Source organism: Antennarius striatus, chromosome 21 (assembly GCF_040054535.1).
Source record: "Antennarius striatus isolate MH-2024 chromosome 21, ASM4005453v1, whole genome shotgun sequence".
NCBI classification, from domain to species: Eukaryota; Metazoa; Chordata; class Actinopteri; order Lophiiformes; family Antennariidae; genus Antennarius; species Antennarius striatus.
This window is the reverse complement of record NC_090796.1, coordinates 12,610,222-12,627,415: the sequence shown is the minus strand read 5'-3', so window position 1 is coordinate 12,627,415 and position 17,194 is coordinate 12,610,222. Positions and strand designations below refer to the sequence as shown.

Here is a 17,194-nt window from a genome sequence, read left to right as displayed (position 1 = left end):
CCTTCCTTCTAAGGATTATTTTAATTTAATCAGCAGACAAAATTGCCACCTAGAGTTTCAATTGTTCATGTATAGTATAGAAAACACAATCAGCATTGATCTAAGCAGTAATACTCCTAGCGACTGGCACAACCTCAGGATGATGTCGTCTTCAAAGATGGAAGTCCACTTTTTAGTTGAAGCTATCTAGTCACTGCAGATTCTGAAGAAGGTGATCACACCATGGTGACTGCTCACTCACTCCACAGGTTTTAAAATGGGGAATACATACGGCAGATAGAACCACACGTGTGACAGCATTTTCCTCCAGAAAGAGGGTCCAGTGGTGGCATCCAGCTCCAGGTTCACTATCCACCGTCACTCAGGTACACAGACCCCTAATGGGTAGCAGAGCTCTGCTGTACTCAGAAAGGGCAATTGGAACTTAATCAGAGTTGTAGCAGGAAGAAATCCGGTCTGCTTTTCTTCCATTGGCTGCATAAATCTGGCATAAATACAAGATTGGGAAATGAGCCCCTACCACCTAGATGACTCATCTGGAAGATTACCTTATCTTCAGCACACCATGGTGGGAATATGTATCAATGTTGACTGCTTTATGGGATGGGACATCTTTAAAAATGACTCTTTTGTGACTAAGACTTTGTCTTTTTTCACTGTCAAAAATAAAATATATGTGCAATAGTGAAATAAACACAGGTGGTAAAACCAGTATCAAAGGCAGCTATGTACAAAAGTCATGACACTAAAGATTTGATTATAGCTTCTTACAACAACTTATCAGTGCATGCTAAATATCATCAAACCACAATGAAAAGAAACAAGAATGTGAACCAGATTTTAAAACACAGACATATTTTATGATTAAAAACAAGACAGGGTTTTGTTAAAATTGTTACATGTAAAGAAAAAACATTGGTAGACAAAATTCAAAAACTATAAAATAAATAAAAGTGAAACAAACAACCAGACAAAATGTTTTGTCAGCATCCAAATGTTTGTCCAAAGTCTCCTAGTTTCCATTACCATCAACATTCTTTAACAGCGCTCATGTTTGACATAAATACTGTTGATCAGTGAACAATAAAGAAATTGTTAATAGGTGACATTTTCAATACATATAAATGAGGGTACAAGTATGCATGTTTGCAAATGCATGCAGGAGTTTACAGATGAACTGGCAAAATGATTGATACATTTCGTGACTGGCAGGTGGGGCTACTGTATAAAATTGTTGGGGCAGTTATCTGCAATCTCAGTGGTTGGCATTAAAAGCTACTCCTTATCTACTGTTGAGTTGCTATGACGATACAAAGACAACCAAGAAATAAAACATGTGAGTGGAGAAAATATTTTAAGTTTTAAACCGACTGCTCCACACACGAAATCTACACATACCACAGAGCCATGCCTTCCCTTTGCACCCCCACCATGCATTACACACTTTGCACCAACACAGAGGTCAGACAAAATCTAGTACACATCTTAATCTCTAGAATGCATGCTCTCATGTTTTCATGTACCAAACATGTATTTAATATGTATATATATAAAATTTTGCAGGTGTGTTAAATTGCACATTATCTGTAGACTAACTAGTGCAGTTGTGTTTTTAAAAATTGGTGCCTGACTTGAATATTCAGATAATCGTACAGCAAAGATCAGCTAAATTAGTGGTTCCCAAACTTTTCTGGTATTATCTAAATAACATACTTTATTTATGAAATACTACCATGCTTATGTTTAGCAGGTTTTTTTTATTTTTATTATCATTCTACCTTTTCAATTTCTGTGTTAACATGCAAACAGTTTCTGATTAACACCCAATACAGCCACGACTGGTGGCAATGTTATTACTTCTGCAGGTTTTCTGTTACCAGCCGAACTATGAGACTCATTAAAAAATTTATTGTGATGATTATCCTTGTCAGCAGTCTGACAGCCCGTGGTGTCCTGGCAAAGTGACATGACATGACACAGCCGTTGAGTCAGCAATTAGCTGATTGATTAAAAGACGAAGAGTCTTAAGTAATGTTCAAGGCTCCGTGTAGCTATACTTTGGGGTTTTAGCTGAATGCTAACACCAACATGCTATCAGACCAACATTTAACAAGTACAATGTTACCATGTTCATCATCTTAGTTGAACATTTTTGCACTTCAAAACTGACATACACCAAAATCTCCTCTAACTGTCATGCAAAGTTTTTGCAGTCAGAACTCAAGTGGTGCACCGGCTGACATTACAGCCACACTTTTAGCATTGTTAAAATACATATTACAGTCTTTGTCTTTTGACATCTCTACGTTCATTAATGTTTTGTGACATCTTCGGAGGACCCTTAGTTTGGGAACCACTGAACGGTGCGACCAAGGCAAGATAAAACATGTACAGGAAGTGATTACATCACACTCTTCAGTTGTAGCCTCAGTGTGCAACTCAAGAAGAAAGAAGCCGAATGGCAGCAGGTTTACAGTCCAATTGTTAATGTTTCATGAAAATAAAATAATGAAGAGTACAATGGATTTGTTTAGCTTGCCTTGCACCAAAACACAAACAATAGAAGAAAAAAAAAGATAAACACAGCATTGTACATTGTACCTCAGGTTGGTGCCTCTTGGCTTTTTTAAGGTATAAGAGACACCTTATGATGAGAGGGAAGAACAACTGTGCACAACACAGGTCAAAGGCACAACACCGGACAAAGACGAAGGGAAACAACACCTAAGGTGCTTCGCAAAGGCCCAAAGAACAAGAACAGAGACAAGATGCTCCTCAGTGAGACATTTGGGCATTTTCAGCAGCACATAGTCTGCATACAACTCAGATTAGCACAGTAAAACTGCACAACACATGGTCGAGAGGAAATAAACAGAAACAGTAAAGAATTTACATCATAGTTTGAGCTCTAGGGCTTAACCACACACCATCAGGAAGCATGACAACAGCAAAGGTACGTTTTTTTCTGGTTAAATGCATTCTTTTTTTTGTTCATGCTTGATATAACTGTATCAAATATGTTCTTTATACAAAGATGGGTGTATCAAAGTGATCGACGCCAGTGATAAAGTTCAGCCGCCCCTGAGATCTTAGGGACAATAATTAAAATGGGCTTTATGGGCAACAATAAGATATCTTTAGTCTCCATCGGATATGTGTAAATATGGCTCAACGTTAGAATTAAGTTGCTGATATAACAAGACTGCATTTACACCAGGCACACATCTGCTATTATTTTTTAAGTGTAAATAAATAACCAATTCAGAGATCCGGCTTCAATGGGTAATTTTGTCATGAATTATGATCTTCATGTAAAGAAAAATTAATGTGCTTCAGATTCTTGAAAATAGACATTTTTCTCTTTTTTTGGATTGTATTGGAAGATGTCACGGGGAACTTACACCTTTTGCTATTTAATCATTAATAATAATTTTACATTGGTGATTGCCAATGGCTTAACAATCCATTAATCTTCCAGCTGTGTTCTTAATAATTAATAGTTTCGCCAATATAACATGAAAAACCATGATCATGATGTGCCTTGTTTCACTAAAACCGTCCAATATTTAATTTACGATATACACGTAAACCCAGATACAGCTATTTTAGATTCATTCTCATATTATTTTTGAGCTTATTTCCACTAATGACTTTACTAAATCTGGTAAATGCATATTTAAAAAGAAGCTACAGTATTTATTTTTGAATTACTTTTGCTATAGCTTATGAACCATTTTGAAATTGCCAACACTTACTCCTCTAAGGAACCAGATGTGTTCAGGGCTAAAATTAGACTAGCAGGTTTTTCTTTTTATGTTACTCCATTATTATTACATACAAATCTTCAAAACAGCACTACCACATGGCGACTTAATGACACGCATATTTCAGTCGAAACATACCGTAACCAGGGTGGATACAGTTTGCAGACACAAAAGAAAAAGTCATGTAACATGTGGGACAAAAGACTTCCCCTTGAGGACACCTCTCATCTGGCAGGTTGACGTATAGTCAGGTTAATTACTGTGATAACATCGGCTCAGGTTTCTCAGGGCTTTAAACTTTGTGCAGTTTGTGCCACAGTTGCTACAAGTGTTGCAGAATGTAAGACAAGTCAGTTGAGAAATGGTGACAGGCTACTGTATTGGAACGGAGACCAAGTGACTGTATTGCAAGGCGGGGGAGGGAGCATCACGGTTTTGAGGCAACACACACTGGCCGCAATCCATATCCTGCCGTGCCATGCCTGTCTGGACAAACAGCAGTCACAGAAGTTTTCCGTATCATTAATTACAATTTTAAGATATGCATGAGATCAGAGATAGATATCTAACATAGGTAAATATATTTGGACGTTTTTGAGGAACACTAAAGAAAACCTGCAGCTGAAAAACTTGATATTTCAGTCATGGACAAGAAGCAGAGAGGCACTGCATACACAAACGCATCTGTGTTACACAGTGGCAAAAGTGGATGTGAAAAGTGACATTTTCTCCATTGTATAACCCACCAAAATATGTAAATATATGACAACTTTTGTACAGAAATCAATAATTACACCATTTGCATTCAATTTTTCATATAGTTTCATCATGTAGCCTATATAGATTTACATAGATTCCGCACATGCCTTGACAAACTGTACACAGGTGTACCTTAGTCTCTTTAAGTCATTTTTTGTGACACATCCAAATTTTTTCCCGTAGAAGGACATACCAGATTGAGGCCAAAGCAGAAAACAGGAGGATGCCGCAGTGCTCAAACCACGGCCGAGGTTTGTGAGACAAACGCATGTCACTCGCTTTAGATGATCCAAAATACTGGAAAGTCACAGAAATGCTGCACCGGGCTGGCTCATTTGGACTCTGCTGTGTTTTTTCGTGCACCTCCCAGCTTGGTTTATTGTGCCTTGACCTTTTTCAGACATCAGTTGATGACTCTGGGAGTGCAGATGGGGAGACGACAGGCATTGATCCCCTCTCCTTTAACAGATTCAGGTAGAGAGGCTCAATCAGTGGGAGTTGTGTTCATTCCTGTGTCCTTTGAGAGCCCTGAGGAGATTTCTGCCAAATAGACAGAGCCAAACCGATAAGAAAAATGAAGTATCCTGTCTGTTGATAGCACTGATGATAAATATGATGTTAAACAATGATGGTAGCTCTATGCTGGGAGTCCATTCACTGACAACAGAGGGGCTACAATCAGTTGTAGCCTACAATGCAGTGAAATTGACCATCAAAAAGCTGCATGTGGAAAAATCCATGTGTTGTATTCCCTTTTAAACTCCTCCTGAAACCGTTGCTTGTGATGGAGTAAAAATGAGGACAAGTTGCAGTCATGTTGAATCACTGGGGGACAGGGAGTTTTGGAAACCCCTCCCATTAGATCACCAGAGAAGTGAAGGGGGCTGTTGATGATAATGATGGCAGAGAGGTGGATCTTGATGATTAACTAGATAAAATGTTGTTGGTATAATATCATTTAGCTCAATATCTGGGTTTCTTCACATGCGCGAGCCTCGCTCTTGAAGGATCTGTGAGGAGAGAAGGAAAATAAGTTAATAGTAAATCCTTTGATGTCTCAAAAGGAAGCTGATTAGTTTCCGTCACTGATGTTGTGATGGTACATGTATTTAAAGATAAAGATGGTGTGATCACTGACGCCATTTAACCAGAGAAAAATGCTCTGATTCAAGCTTAGAACAAAGAATTAATTTTCCTTTCTTGAAATCAAATGACTTGCAAAAAGTTAGCTAAGGACAAGAAATGGCTATTTTCCAAATTTTCCCACAAACATGTGATATATTGAATAAATATTAATGACAAGAAAACTAATAACGTGTAAATCTATCCTTCAATACATTTTGACTTCACTACGCTGTGGCGCACAGTCATTTAGTAACCTCTGAACATGTCAGTCTTTGAAAATATCTCACAAATATTAATGTATTAAAAAAAAAACAAGACAACATCTTTACATTTGTTACTGCTTCTTAACCTTTTTGGACTTGTGCGCATTTAAAATAAATAAAAAGTCAGAAGAAAACCTACATTTTACATTTTTCAATATGCGGCCCATAATTAACTGTGGCATTAATTCACTACAAGAAGAAAGAGAACTTCAACAGCCTTGATTTGTGTTACCTTGGCCTTTTCAGTGGGCTCGATGACAATGCCGTTGGTTGAGTTGTTGAGTTCCCGGGAAACCACACATAAAAACTCGGCCTGGTCCTCATTTCCATAGTTATAAGAAGAGCCAATGCTTATGAGCTGCGGAGAGAAACAAGTTGGCGCAGTGATTAAATATTCAAATGTAAAAAGTTCTGTGAACAAAAATCAATACTGTAGTCAATAATGTTATTTCTTAAGTCATTTTCAAATGTAAAAAATTTCCATGTTTGCCCTCTTCAAATTTTATGAACATTTTTCACGATTTAGATACATAGAAATTTCCTAGAGAAATTAATTCATCACTCTAATACAATCAACAGATAATCGATAATGATGCAGCTCTCAGTCACCAAATTCTAAGACTGCAAGTTGTTATTACTTTTTCAATTCAACAGAAAAACAGTGATGATTTGTATAATGACAATAAATAAAAAAATGTTGACAGAAAGTAGAACTAGAGAATATTAGCATTCAAGCAAAGGTGCCCAAAATGCACTGATTCAATCTTCTGTTGTGTTTCTTAGACTGTGATAGTAAAGTAAAAACCTTCCTTTTTAGATGCTGACACATTCCATTCGGAATCCACAACAATATTGCAGTTTGCTACCCATCCAAAGACAGGTTTAACAATAATCAGGCTTAGTGATGAATCCATTAAAATATCAAATAAAACACAGCAAGAAAAAAAGCAGCATTTTTCTGCACCTGCTCAAACTTCCAACCGTCAGACATGGTTGACACCATCTGTGTGAGTTCCTCCTCTTGGCACTGAAGAACTCGATAAACATGCTTCACAGGGCCCTGAGGGACATCACAGAAATTATACACATGCAAAACAGCATTAATGATCTGCACACAAATAGAATAAGTTATTTTGATTGTGTCTGTAGTAGCAGAATATCAGGTGTACACAGATTTACTCTACTGTCAGCTGATGCCATTGCTATGGCATCTGCTATCTGTACCTGCGATGTCCGGTTCTCGTTGTCCCGTATCCTCTCTTTAACCAGCCTCACCAATGAGGCTATGTTGTAGAATTCAGCTTCCTCAAGAACACCTGACAAGGAAAAAGGAATCATCACATTTCATTGTTTGAGTTTTAAACACTCTATTGATTTTCAAAGACAGCTACATCTCAATGTGATATTTGAGAAAACACAAAACATCTGGGATCCAAATGTTTTACCTTCCTCTGCCAGATTTTTATCCATGATCAGTTTTCCATGTCGCAGGTAATTCAAGATGGGGCCAAAGTATGTTGGATCTCTGTCGATCAGGTAGGCCCCTGTCTCGTCCTGCAGGAAAACACGAAGAGCTGATGTTATAGAAAATGACTGTTTTGTTCCGACAGTTTTATGGTTAATTATATTCATTTAGTTGATGCCATGCTGATCAACAGTGACTTAAATTAAGCACTTTTAACCACATGGTCACAGTCACGAATGACAAGAATTATGTACAACTTCATCAAATATGCTGACTGGCTTAAGGTGCTACATTTAGAAAAGATGAAAGAATTAATATTTTGTGATAAATGTGAATTAATTTTTCATTATGCAAGAAGAGCTATGCAGTTGTTTCAATACAGTATACAAAACACTAAGTGAAGAACCTGGGAGCTCATTATGACATTCAGTCAAAACCGATTAGCAGTTGATTGGTCACTTGAGTCCATTACAATACAATAATATGTGGGGATTTGCTACACTTCTATGCTCTATATCATTTTATATCAAATATCTTCGGGTTTCTTTAATAGTTATTTGGATTTAAAAATATATATAGCAATTAGTTGTCTATCACAACCTATTTTTAAGGGGTATAATATGATGGAAATTGATAAAAAAGATTTTATATATAACAAGCTAAATACTTGAAATCTTTCTTTGTGCTTGCTTTGAACACCACATAAAAACAAGCGCTGATCATAAAAGTGTCAATATCAATAGATGTTCAAAGCTATATGAATATGTTCTAGGGGAAGAAACCAGAGCTTGTGAAGGGGGTTGAGGGGTACTGTCTAAATATAGTCAGGTTTACCTCCACACGCTGGTTGGGCTCTGGAACCCAAACCCTTAAAGAGGCTGGACTCTCCTCTTCTGTGGTGAGAGGCAGTGGGCTGGTGGGGGTTTGCTTACAGCCCCATAGCTCAGCCCCCATATGTTGGAGTTTGCAAATGAATCCTGACTATGAATACATGTGCTGTAATGACATACTGCACTGGAAAATGTAATTGAAGTTCACTATAATAATTGTAATATATGTAATTATTCGACCTTTTCAATAGAGGCAGTAACCATGTTATCATTATGTTAAATTACAGATCCAGTATTTGGCTCCTATGATCACAGTCATCTACTCACTTTGTCAGAGTCCAGGTCAGGGTCTTCTTGACAGAGACGGAACAGGAATGATTTTGGGTCCCTGCACAGTGTTTGTTTAGTTGTAATGAAGTATGTTCCACCGACGTTTAGACGAACCCAGCGTGAGCCCGGTTTTTCCACTGGTTCGGACGGGGAGCTCGGATTGCTCTTCACGGGGAACCCAAACACCGACCGTCCGCCGCCACCGCTCGATACTCCGCCGGGACTGAGCTGGCTGCTCCGCGGCGGAACCATTAGAGTGGGCGAAGCCAGGCGCATAGAGCCCCGCAAGTCGCGGTGATCAGACTGTTCTATGGTTGCAGTTCCACCGCTCTGGTCCACAACATGCAATTCAGCCATTTTTTTTCGTCTGACAGACACCGCACAATTAGCCAACAATACACTGCAGGGAGACAATTTCTCTCAGCCAATTTGTAAACAGAGCGAATATATTTTTCTCCGACTGGGTGGATTGCATCAGGGCGTTGCTGCTCAAACTCGATCGTCTCTACCGACAACGCTCAACATTAAGACACAAATATGAATATTATAGCTTGTACAACATCAGCAGCATCACGTTTAATCGTTTCTTTACAAGATAAATTGGTCATTCTCGTCTATTCAAACGTTAATCAGAGAAAGGCAATTCTTCCGGGTTGTAACGTGATTACTGTTTACTTCCGCTATGTCACATGGTTTTCAAAATAAAAGAACCCACAATGTTATGTGAAGAATTTGAAAATTGTCTTCTTTTTGTGGTACTGTACATGCATTTAAAAAAAATCACAGTTCAGTATCCAGCAATGCGCAGATTTATAGAATCATTGTTTTTTTGTAGAGATAGTCCATTCATACAGAAATGATACACCAAACGCAGGGAAAACATTGAATCTCACAAAGAAGTATGAGATAATTTGGACTTGAGGGGTAACAAGAATGTATGTAAAAAAATTAGAATTTCATTATAAGACAGGATTTTTCAGTAACTTAGATGAGCAAATTTAAATCAGCACAACAACTGAGTGATATATATTTTTAAAATTCAAGTGGAAACATTTTTACATAAGTTGAATGCAAAAATGTATTTTGATAATCCAATCCAATCCAAACTTTATTTGTTGAGCACTTTACCACAACCGCAGTCGACCAAAGTGCTGATAAAATAAAGACTGGTGAGCAGAAATTGGACAGGTTAATTTGAAAATGTTTTCCTATAAGATTTCCATTTTGTTGGGTTTTGCGAGGTGAGTGCATCTATCTTCATCATGAAGATGAAGATAGCTGCAAAAATAAAGTAGTGTCATATCACACCTGTAGGGGGCAGTGTGGAGAATTTACCGTAAGAAATATATAACAAACGAAGAAGAATTTGACTAGTTGTCGGCGCGTTCACTATTTGCGACAGATTACGTTTTGCTAGGCACGTTTGACAGGTAAAGTCTTGAGGCCATTTAAGGACTATAATCAGGTTAATGACCACGGAATTACATTGTTATAAATGTTTAAAGAACGCCTCATTCGAGGAAGGCTAGCTACGTTGGTAGCATTACCAGATTACACCCTAGTTCATTTAAACATTCTTCAAATCTAGCCCGTTAGCAAGCTAGCTTCACATACTGCAACTTGAATGGAAGCTGTTAACGCAGCATCACTAGAGGCTCGCGAAAGGAGATGTAGCCTTTAAAATCGTGTTTTGAAAGAAGCATTAATTGTTTTACATATATTGAGCTGTAAGATTATCAATCGGGCTGTAGAAATCAGCTGTAGAGTTGCTAATGTATCCCCTTTCTGTGCCCTAAATAACGTGTGCTGCCATTTCAACTGCCAGAGCCATGAGTGAATTCCGGATTCACCATGATGTGAACGAGCTGCTCAGTCTGCTTCAGGTTCGAGGAGGTGATGGAGCAGAGGGCTACATAGATTTACTGCAGAAGCACAGGACTCCCTACGTCACAACTACAGTCTCTGCTCACAGTGCCAAGGTGGGTTCCCTCTGCAGAACGCCTATTGATAGACTACTTTAATATTTGGGAAGAAAGATTATGTGAAAAGGGCCTAAAACTTGATAGAGTGATTGACATGGGAATGAATGGGGAAAACATGATTTTGTTGGATGGAGAATGTATACCTCTTTCAATAATGAATGAAAGGAGCTGATTATTATGAAAATTATTTGTGACACCATTTGAAGGAATTACTTCTTTATTAATGGTTATTTCATGTGTTATGTTACATAATTTCCAGGTCAAATTAGCAGAGTTTTCTAAAACACCAGAGGACTTCTTGAGGAAGTACGATGAGCTCAAATCAAAAAATGTTCGAAACCTTGACCCTCTAGTTTATCTGCTTTCCAGACTTTGTGAGGACAAAGAGGTAATACAGTTTACAAGCAAATAAACGTTTTTATATATTATTAAAATTCTTTTTTCTATTTTAGTACATATATAAATTGCAGTATATCACAAGTTTTTCTTGGATATTTTTCTAGACTCTCCAGTCTCTGCAGCAAAATGCCAAAGAACGGTCGGAGTCATCAGCAAACACAACGTCAACTACAACTACTAGTTACAGTTTGCCTCAGACCACCTCTAAGATGTCCATGCAGGAACTGGATGAGCTGCGAAAGAAGCTTGGCAACGTGACAGCCAGCTCCAGCGCCCCACTGGTGAGATTTCCAATTTAGATGCAGTAGATCTGAAGGTAAATTTGAAGTTGTAGTGTAGTTTGAATTTGTTTGAAAATGAGATTATATTCACCTAATTTTCTCGCAATTAAAACACTGTTGACCCATGAAGTTGCCAAAATACTTCATAAGAACGGCTCGTCGGATGGCACAGTAACTCCAGAAATCCCTTCCCCTCAGTTTTCTTTTTGGTCTCTTCTGCAGCCTGCTGAGGTCACACGGAAGATGCTGAGGGATAAACACAATAAAAAGAATCCCAGCCAGCCGAATCCTGTGTTTCCTAATTGGGTATACGACCGTCCTGCTCTCATCGGAGACTTTATCACCAGCTCAAACCCTCAAGTTGATCCAACTGTGGCCATCGGTAAGCTGATTTCTGATGCGTTCAGTCTGAAGTAATTATGTTAGCTGTATGCCTGAATTGTATACAGCTGTATGTGACTTTGTGGTTGGCAGTGTTTATGTTGATGTTATCTACTGTCAGGAACGATGCCTCTACCTGCTCAAGAGCAAGCACTGGTGGAGGATCTACTGTTCGTCCTGGTTGGAGTCGACGGGCGAGACATCACAGCTCAGCCTGTGCTGGGGAGACAAAACCGCTCCTTCATTGTCGATGCAACACTGGACATGTCTGTCAAAGAGCTCGTCAACAGAATATTACCTGTTGCATCATATTACTCCACTATAACACGGTACCTATTTAAAACTATCAAGTGGATTCAATCTTATATTTTTTTAAATTTATGATTGACACAGAGTGTATTTGTATTCTTTCAGGTTCATCGAGGAGAAGTCATCTTTTGAGTATGGCCAGGTCAATCATGCGTTGACGGCAGCGATGAGGACCCTGATGAAGGAGTACCTGATCCTGATCACCCAGCTGGAGCATCTCCAGCGGCAGGGCCTACTGTCCCTGCAGAAACTCTGGTTCTACATCCAGCCCACTATGAGGTCCATGGAGATACTCGCCTCAATTGGTGAGTGTCAGAATCTGAGTTTGTTTCTTATGCTTTTCTAACCATGGACCTGATGATAGTGTCCCAGCTGTTTATGTTATTGGACACTTAATTTCAAATCTTCAATTTTGCTCTGTGCTTTGCCCCCTACTGACTTATTTATATAACTAGGAGGGACTGCATACTGAATTTCAATACTGTTGTGACACCAAATAATGCTACATAACTTCTTAAAAATAGTTGTATTATCAACAATAATGACGAAATACAAAACAGGGGTCTACAGTTCAAATCAGAAATAAAGACAACCTTTATCTGGTCTTTATATGTGACTAGATTTTTCATTTAATGCATCAAATGTACAAATATGACCTTCCTGTTCTTGCTGCTTTAGGTGCAGGTGGAGTTATGTATTTAACCCAGGGATGAGAATGTTAAATAGAGAGGAAAGAAACTGCTGCCTTCTTACTCATAGATATCTGTCATGTGACATCTGTCAGATAAATTTAGAGGCGTAGAAATATAAAAAAAATTGGCATAAAATGTAAAAGTATCTCCAAAATCAGTATAAAACACCTGCTATTTTCAGTCCTACCTAATGTGTTGTGGTATTGACTGATGCTTTACCTTTATTATGTTTGTCATGTTTTAAGAAAGAGCTGCCATAAACCTTTAATTTGATCAGTTTTAACAATTCAGACGTAACTTTTTGTAAATGATGGTGTGAAATAAAATAATAGAAGTGCTCCCACTGTTTTCACAGCATCCTCAGTGGACAAAGGAGAGTGTATGGGCGGGTCGACACTGACTCTTCTTCATGACAGAACCTTCAACTTCACTGGTGACAGCCAGGCTCAGGAGCTGTGTCTCTACCTTACGAAAGCAGCCAGTGTCCCTTACTTTGAAATACTGGAGAAGTGGATCTATAGGGGCATCATCAAGGACCCATACAGGTTTGTTTACAGACTCAGAGTACAAACCAAACTCTTATCTTCCACTTTACTTGCTTATTCCTTAATCTGGTTTTCATGTCCATTTTTTTATAGTGAGTTCATGGTGGAAGAGCATGAGCTGCAGAAGGAGAAAATTCAGGAGGATTACAATGACAAGTACTGGGATCAAAGATACACTATTGTACAACATCGGATTCCCTCCTTCCTACAGAAGATGGCTGACAAAATATTAAGCACAGGTAAAAACTGAAAACAGGTAAAAAAAAAACATTCGAGTTTTTTCTGCAAAAATATTTAATTCAACTTTGTGATGTCCTGCAGGAAAGTACCTCAATGTGGTGCGGGAGTGCGGACGTGATGTGACGTGTCCTGATGCTAAGGAGGTCCTGTACACCTTGAAGGAGAGGGCGTATGTGGAGCAGATAGAGAAAGCTTACAATTATGCCAGCAAGGTCCTGTTGGATTTCCTCATGGAAGAGAAGGAGCTTGTTTCACGCCTGAGGTTTTCTTTTAAACTTTTACTCTCTTTTTTTGTGTGTATGTCTGCGTGTGTGTACAGATTGGTAAAAATCTAGATTTAAACCTAATAAAAATAATATTTTTCCGTCTGATTGTGTTTCTTACAGCTGCTTATGAGACTTTCTTGTTCCCAAACGCTCTGAAACGAATTCCATTTTTCTAAATTTGCCGGTTTTTTTATTAGATCTATCAAGCACTACTTCCTGATGGACAAAGGTGATTTCTTCGTTCACTTCATGGACCTAACGGAGGATGAGCTGAAGAAGCCGGTGGACGACATAGTTCCTCCCAGACTTGAAGCACTCCTGGAGCTGGCTCTGAGGATGAGCACAGCCAACACTGACCCCTTCAAAGATGACCTCAAGGTTGACAGAAATATTTTGTGTACCCTTATTATAAAAATCATGTACTAACTCTGATGGGATCTGTTGTGCTGCTAATAATGCTTCAATTCCTTCATTATACCACTACTGCTCAAGTAATTCTTGTAATCTTCCTTCACACAAGCCTGGTCACATGACCTCTGGTTTACACTTTCGAAAATCAATGTGTGAGTTGTCTTAATTTTTGCATATTTTTCCACAGATCGACTTGATGCCTCATGACGTCATCACGCAGTTATTACGGGTGCTTGCCATCGAGACCAAACAGGAGAAGGCCATTATCAACGCAGAGCCCACAGATGTGGCCCTCAGTGGGCTGGAGGCCTTCTCTTTTGACTACATCGTCAAATGGCCTCTGTCACTCATCATCAACAGGTTGTGTTTGGCTGCTGCAGCTGATTTGATCTTATTGTGTACTTCATATCATTTGGTTTTTGTAGGAAGCTCATGGATACCCGAGAATGGATCTTATGTTCCCTTCATTTATCACAAAAAATATCAATAAATTCAAAGTGCAGCTACAAATAGCCTTATGACAAATCACTGCACACGTTATGTAATACTATTATCTGCTGTTGTCTGCGACTTTTTTAATAAAAAAATATTCTGCATTCCTCTTACAGGAAAGCCCTGACAAGGTACCAGATGTTATTCAGGCACATGTTTTACTGCAAACATGTGGAGAGGCTGCTGTGCAACGTGTGGATCAGAAACAAAGATTTCAAGCAGTACTCTTTACGTTCTCCTAAGTGGTGAGTTTGAAATAGAATTTTATCAGTTTCATCAAAGATATCAACCATCAGAATGTCTTCACATTTTATTCCAACTCCCTCCCCTCAGGTTTGCTGCTGCTTTCGCCCTCCGACAGCGGATGCTCAACTTTGTGCAGAACATCCAGTACTATATGATGTTTGAGGTGATGGAGCCCACGTGGCACGTCATGGAAAACAACCTGAAAACAGTAAGTGAATGACCTGAATACTCTCTGAAAGAACATTCTTTCGACAAGCACTGGAAGATCAGTTTCACTGGTGACGTGCTGTTTTTATCGCACTAAACTGAATTGATTTCAATGGCTTCAGGTCAAGACGTTCTGACTGTGTCTTATCCTCTTCCAGGCGTCCAACATTGATGATGTGCTTTGCCACCACACCAGCTTCCTGGACAACTGCCTGAAAGACTGCATGCTGACCAACCCTGAACTTCTTCGGATCTTCTCCAAACTCATCGCTGTCTGCGTCATGTTCACAAACTGCATGCAGGTTTTGTCAGACATTTTTGTCTTTGTAGAGGATTCATATTCCATCACATGCTCTTCATTGAGGCAGATTTTTACAAAAGTACAGTAGTATCAGAGATACGAGCAACCTGACATTCAAGTTATTTGAGAAACGAGCTATTGCTCAGTCCATATTTTTGCTGGAGATACGAGCAGAAATCTGAGTAACTAGTCGTGCTTCAGGACACCACTGCTAGTTGGCAGATGGATACATCGGCAGAGACCACATCTCATTCTTGTTCGCTCGTGTGTGCTTGAGAATTTTGCATTTCTTTTCATACCTTATTGTTTACATTACTTATATATACAGTAATCAGTTATGCACAGGTAGAGTTTGCATGTCTTTTGGTTAATAAAAAATGTGTTTATTTTATAATTTTGTGGAGTCTGGGGCTTTTTTACAAGTCTGGAACGGATTAAAATTATTTTAGTTATTTCAAATGGTGTTTTGTTTTGCAGCGATTCACTCAGAACATGAGGTTAGAACGACTCTCTCTGGAGCAAGGGGCAATGGATGATCCCTCCGCTCAGAACGAACATGTGGAAGACACCGAGAAGAAGAGGCCAACCACAAAGGTAACTTGTCAGCATGTTACGAAAGGTAATCAAATTGGAATCAAAATGAGAAAATATCCCAACCTTTTATTCAAAAATATTTTCTTACCCATCAGTTTTTAGCTGAGTTTGGGGACTTCCTCCAGTCGGAGGCAGGCTACGAAGCTGCCATCAGCAAATTTGACAGTAACTTCAGCATTCTTTTGCTGGAATTACTGGACAAGCTAAGCGTCTACAGCACTAACGACTGTGAGCACAGCATGATCAGCATCATCTATAGGTAATGCCGCTCTCAAATGGAGTAGACTAGATGTTTTAGGATGTATTACTCTCTACAAATACTTCCTGTTGTCACAGCTGCTATATACCAAAGCAAAGAAGGTTTTTAAAAAAAATGTTCGTCTAACATTAGAATTCACCTATTTTCTGTAAATGCCTGCTATTTTTTCCTGAAATGATCTTGTTAATCTACTTACAAAGCTTTTATCAACAACTTTTATACTTGTATTTATTCTAATTTTTTAACTTGGCTATTTAAATTTCACAGGCTGGATTTTAACGGATTCTACACTGAGCGACTCGAGAGAATGGCCATAGAGCGGAGCCAGAAAGCAGCAGCATAGCACGTTATATCTTTATGAAATGTTACCCAGCAATAAGAATATTCCCTCCTCAAGTCGGTCCACTGCACTTCAACCAGACAACTCCTATATAAATGTCAGCTGTGAATTCAAAATGTTGATACTTCAGTGAGTGGAATATATCTTATGATTGTTACGAGATGTGGACTTGTTTGTTGTCTCATTTCAGCGCTTCAAACTGTAAATATTAACAAATGTAATATAGCTCATAAGTTTGTTCTGCTCTGAAAATTAAACGTAGTGCCACTCTTTGTGGGTGTCGAATTGTACCTGTGCAATGACATTGTATGTATGTGTTCATTAAAAGCAGACTTTACTGAGTCTATTTAGAGTCACTACTTTTTTTACATATACAAACACTAAAGCAGACTAAGCAGATAACAGGGATAGTTATTCATATTGCATTTTTTGTAGATTTGAGGAACTTGTGCAAATTACTTTTAAAATAAATTTTACTGCTGGAGGCGATATTGGTTATGTCTTTTCTTTGTGGCTACTCTTCAGTTCAAGATAAAACATTCGTTGGTTTGTGGTTTAGGGCCATTAACGCTGATAGTTACGGCAAAAGCGCTAAAAGCATCCCGGAAATTAATGACGTTGATTTCAAAATAAAAGAATGTACCCGCGTAGAAAAAAAATAATCCTGCAGATCAGGAACAACGATACAATAAAAATGATCTAGTTTATCCTAA

The 17,194-nt window shown here is 38.6% G+C and overlaps 2 protein-coding genes across 2 annotated transcripts; one reads left to right on the top strand and one right to left on the bottom strand.

Moving 5' to 3' along the window:
- Positions 1 to 857: 857 nt before the first annotated feature.
- On the bottom strand, positions 858 to 9,169 carry kctd2 (potassium channel tetramerization domain containing 2). Its single transcript, XM_068306216.1, has 6 exons — positions 8,534 to 9,169; positions 7,357 to 7,465; positions 7,136 to 7,227; positions 6,876 to 6,971; positions 6,144 to 6,269; positions 858 to 5,533 (listed from the first exon to the last, which is right to left on the bottom strand). The coding sequence occupies exons 1-6, from the start codon at positions 8,891 to 8,893 to the stop codon at positions 5,504 to 5,506; spliced, it is 813 nt and encodes a 270-aa protein (XP_068162317.1). The 5' UTR covers positions 8,894 to 9,169; the 3' UTR covers positions 858 to 5,503.
- Positions 9,170 to 9,900: 731 nt separating this feature from the next.
- On the top strand, positions 9,901 to 16,953 carry tubgcp2 (tubulin gamma complex component 2). The gene is made up of 18 exons (XM_068305465.1): positions 9,901 to 9,966; positions 10,362 to 10,515; positions 10,778 to 10,906; positions 11,022 to 11,198; positions 11,421 to 11,580; positions 11,701 to 11,908; positions 11,994 to 12,193; positions 12,936 to 13,125; positions 13,219 to 13,364; positions 13,447 to 13,627; positions 13,829 to 14,009; positions 14,230 to 14,402; positions 14,651 to 14,779; positions 14,868 to 14,988; positions 15,146 to 15,289; positions 15,766 to 15,882; positions 15,978 to 16,141; positions 16,409 to 16,953. The coding sequence occupies exons 2-18, from the start codon at positions 10,366 to 10,368 to the stop codon at positions 16,482 to 16,484; spliced, it is 2,646 nt and encodes an 881-aa protein (XP_068161566.1). The 5' UTR covers positions 9,901 to 9,966; positions 10,362 to 10,365; the 3' UTR covers positions 16,485 to 16,953.
- Positions 16,954 to 17,194: the final 241 nt, after the last annotated feature.